The sequence below is a fragment of the Somniosus microcephalus genome, chromosome 28 (genome assembly GCF_052327205.1).
Source record: "Somniosus microcephalus isolate GS21.2 chromosome 28, FLI_Smic_1.0, whole genome shotgun sequence".
NCBI classification, from domain to species: Eukaryota; Metazoa; Chordata; class Chondrichthyes; order Squaliformes; family Somniosidae; genus Somniosus; species Somniosus microcephalus.
Window position 1 is genome coordinate 47,075,849 of NC_141014.1, and position 4,371 is coordinate 47,080,219.

At 44.5% G+C, this 4,371-nt stretch overlaps 1 protein-coding gene across 1 annotated transcript; it reads right to left on the reverse strand.

The window, feature by feature from the left end:
- Positions 1-295: 295 nt before the first annotated feature.
- LOC147099766 (ferritin heavy chain B-like) lies at positions 296-2,223 on the reverse strand. The gene is made up of 3 exons (XM_085969231.1): positions 2,062-2,223; positions 1,193-1,339; positions 296-433 (listed from the first exon to the last, which is right to left on the reverse strand). Exons 1-3 carry the CDS (start codon positions 2,161-2,163, stop codon positions 296-298), a joined length of 387 nt encoding a protein of 128 aa, XP_085825357.1. The 5' UTR covers positions 2,164-2,223.
- Positions 2,224-4,371: the final 2,148 nt, after the last annotated feature.

Consider the following 4,371-nt stretch of genomic DNA (forward strand, 5'->3'; position numbering starts at 1 on the left):
CTTTTGGATAAAACAGTACACAAGGTCTTGTCTGCCCACATGGTACTATTTCAAAGAAAAAAAACTGGAATGTCAGTGTCCTGGCCAATATTTATCACTAACCAACTTAATAAAACAGACTATCTGGTGATTTCTCTCATTTCTGCAGCAGGATCTTGGTGTGCAGATTGACTGCCATGTTGCAAACATTACAATAATGACACTTCAAGAAGTACTGAATTGGCTGGAGTGTTTTTGGACACCGACGACAAGGAAGGCACTGTAGATATGCAAATATCTTTCTTTAAATGAGACATTAGGAACTTACATGAGGGTCAGTGTTCCCAGTGGAGAGTTGGTGTAGATCCAACAGACTCTGGTTGACATCCTTCTCCAGCTGCAGAGCTCTCTGCATCACCACTAGGCCATTGCTCCACTCATCCTGCTCTGGTTTCTGAGAGTTTGTAGGGGTGGGGTATAGAGTAACATTGGAAGAAATTAGTTAACAGACTTGAACATTTCAGGAGTTAGTCAGATCACAACTCAATGTCATTCTTGATATTCTAATCCAGGATTTTAACCAGACAGTTCATCAAGAATTCTCTTTGGAATGAGTTATTTGACTTGAAATCACAGCACTATAGGCTCTAAAGTGAGATCACCTAAAATGGAGCACAATATTCCAAATGAGGTCTATCTAGCAGTAATTGCAGTAACACTTCCTTGCTTTCTATTCTATGCCAGAACATGAAGCCCACCTTTCAATCAGCCTTTTGTCTCTGCAAGCTAGCTTCTAAATGACATCTGTACTGGGACACACCCCAAATCCCTACACTCTTACATCTGATGTGAACATCAACCACTTCCTTCCAGTCAACCCCCTAGCCAGTCTCCAATTTTGCCCTGGAGCTCACTAGACCCTAGCTCAGCAGATCACTATTTGCACATTTAGATCATATGCACTAGTCACCATCCAGTGGTCTATTTTATACCAACTGCCTCCTACTCCACCCAGTTTTATTGGGGTCACAAGGTTGCTTCTAATGCACTTCCAATTTCTGCCAGCAATCTCCTGCCTTCTGAAAATCCATGCATACAACAATCATTGAGCCTCCTCTTGGAACAACTTCCATGACTCAGATAATCTAGTATGAGGTAACTAGCCTACTTTTCACAAAACCATGGCAATTCTTCAAAGTTTGCTGAATCTAACCTTGACATCCTCCAGGACAACACGCCCCCCACGCATATTCTGGAATTTCAGCAGTTTCTCAGCATGCTCACGTTCCTCATGTGACTGCTCCTTGAAGAACTCGGCAAAGTGACGCAGGGCAACATCATCCCGGTCAAAGTAATACGACTGCAGGTAGAGAGAAAAATGGAAAAGAGACAATTGAAATCTAGATCTGATCCATGGCCAACTCAAATGGTAGCAACACCAATACTTTCCAAATCCTTTTTGAATATGTTGGAAGCTCCTCATTGAAGTAGCTCAACAGAATAGGAGGCTATGTTACTAGAAAATATTAGCGAGCTTTAATGCTTTTTGGAATAAAGCTCTCAACTACACTTGGTCAAAATATCTGTGGTATCTTCTTTTGTTCCCAGATGAAAGTCTAAAAGCAGAGAAGGAAAAGAGCCAAATCTTTAAAATTAAATAGTTTAACACCATCCTCAGGTGAGAAAGACTAACAGGATTCACTCAATTAGAGGGGGATAAAAACTGGCCAGAACCAGCCAATGTTTCACTAACTAGTCACCCAATTCAATCTAATTGTTGCCATCCAAGTTGGAAGTTGACTAGTTTTAGTGAATCTTCAAGATGAACCCTCCATTACAAACTTGATGAAATCCTGGAGTTAGTTTCAAATATAAACACATCAGAATAGGACAGAGCTATTACAGAGCAGGAAAGAGTCCTTCTGCAAGATCACTGTCTTAAGAGCATTCACTGGATTAAGACTGGGGAGGGCTATAGAGAGACCCTCTAAAGCCCATTCATTGACCTAGAGAAATTCTACCTGCTTAGAATAAAATAACAGCCTTAATTTTGAAATAGGACCCCAAAAATACAAAACTCACCATGGAGAGATAAACATAGGAGGAATAGAGCTCCATGTTGATCTGCTTGTTGACAGCATCCTCACAGTCCTTGTGATAGTTCTGACGCACTTGGGAGGCCATCTTAACTCTTCCTGTTGCAAAGCACTGAGCTCAAACTCCACTGTAGTAACAACCTAACCTCTACCCTCACAAGCTCCTGCATTTCAACAGGGTCTGGCATGATCAATGATGATTGACAATCCCTGTGAGCCAGTCAGGATCTTCCATCAATCCAGGCACCAATTAACAAAGGAGAGGGGGCGGTGTGTGATACCCAGAGCCAATCAGAGCTTTGGAATACAGAGGTTTGGATGATTATTCTGTGATGTCATTGCTGTTGGTTTCTTTGACTTTCCTCAAACTGAATTTGAAAGCGTCTCTGTTCTCAGAATCAGAGTTTCACAACATATCTCAAAGAGCTCGATGAAATTCCACCCTACAGATGGTGTCGAGCACAGCCGGCTCTAAGTTAACCCGTCTCTCGGAGAATTGATGGGCATCTCGGTGGCTCCAGAATGAGTCCGTGATACCAAGGTTCACAATGTTGACCACAATAGATTGAAAGAGACTGACCTACACCAGTCAGTCTGCAGTGGATCTGCAAAGCAGCCCACAACGAGTTGGGGAAATGGAAAGTGGATCAGTGGGGAGCTTCAGACAGAATCTGTTGCTCCGTCACTGTAAAGTGCGATGTGGACTTTTATCCCCATGAAATTTAAGAGCTGTAAAGTCCTGTGGTTAGTTTGCACTGTTTCCTCATCTCCTGCAAACCCCGGGTCTGTTTTGAGGAATGGTTTTATACCAGAAAGGTCAAGTGTCTCGTGTTTTCTCGACCGATGCTGCCTGACCTGCTGAGTGTCTCCAGCGTTTTCTGTTTTTCTTTGAGATTTCCAGTATCATAGAGTCATAGAGTAATACAGCATGGATAGAGGCCCTCGGCCCATCGTGTCCGCGCCGGCCATCAAGCCCTGTCTAATCTAATCCCATATTCCAGCATTTGTTCCGTAGCCTTGTATGCTATGGCATTTCAAGTGCTCATCCAAATGCTTCTTAAATGTTGTGAGGGTTTCTGCCTCCACAACCCTTTCAGGCAGTGAGTTCCAGACTCCAACCACCCTCTGGGTGAAAAAGTTCTTTCTCAAATCCCCTCTAAACCTCCCGCCCTTTACCTTGAATCTATGCCCCCTAGTTATTGACCCCTCTACTAAGGGAAAAAGCTCCTCAGCATCCATCCTATCTATGCCCCTCATCATTTTGTACACCTCAATCATGTCCCCCCTCAGCCTCCTCTGCTCCAAGGAAAACAAACCCAATCTGCCCAGTCTCTCTTCATAGCTGAAGCGCTCCAGCCCTGGTAACATCCTGGTGAACCTCCTCTGCACCCTCTCTAACGCGATCACATCCTTCCTGTAGTGTGGCGACCAGAACTGCACACACTATTCCAGCTGTGGCCTAACCAGTGTTTTATACAGCTCCATCATAACCACCTTGCTCTTATATTCAATGCCTCGGCTAATGAAGGCAAGTATCCCATATGCCTTTTTTACCACCTTATCCACCTGTTCCGCCGCCTTCAGGGATCTGTGTACTCGCACACCCAGATCCCTCTGACCCTCCGTCTTGCCTAGGGTCTTTCCATTCATTGTGTATTCCCTTGCCTCGTTAGTCCCCCCAAAGTGCATCACCTCGCACTTTTCCGGGTTAAATTCCATTTGCCACTGTTCCGCCCATCTGACCAACCCATCTATATCGTCCTGCAGACTGAGGCTACCCTCCTCGCTATTTACCACCCTACCAATTTTTGTATCATCCGCGAACTTACCGATCATACCCTTTACATTCATATCCAAGTCATTAATGTAGACCACAAACAGCAAGGGACCCAGCACCGATCCCTGTGGTACCCCACTGGCCACAGGCTTCCAGTCACAAAAACAACCTTCGACCATCACCCTCTGCCTTCTGCCACTAAGCCAGTTTTGTATCCAATGTGCCAAGGCACCCTGGATTCCATGGGCTCTTACCTTCTTGACCAGTCTCCTGTGCGGGACTTTATCGAAGGCCTTACTGAAATCCATCTATACCACATCCACTGCGTTACCCTCATCCACACACCTAGTCACCCCCTCAAAAAATTCAATCAAATTAGTCAGACATGATCTTCCCTTGACAAAGCCATGTTGACTATCCCTGATTAATCCTTGCCTCTCCAAGTGGAGACAAATTTTGTCCCTCAGAATTTTTTCCAAGAATTTTCCTACCACTGATGTTAGGCTCACTGGCCTGTAG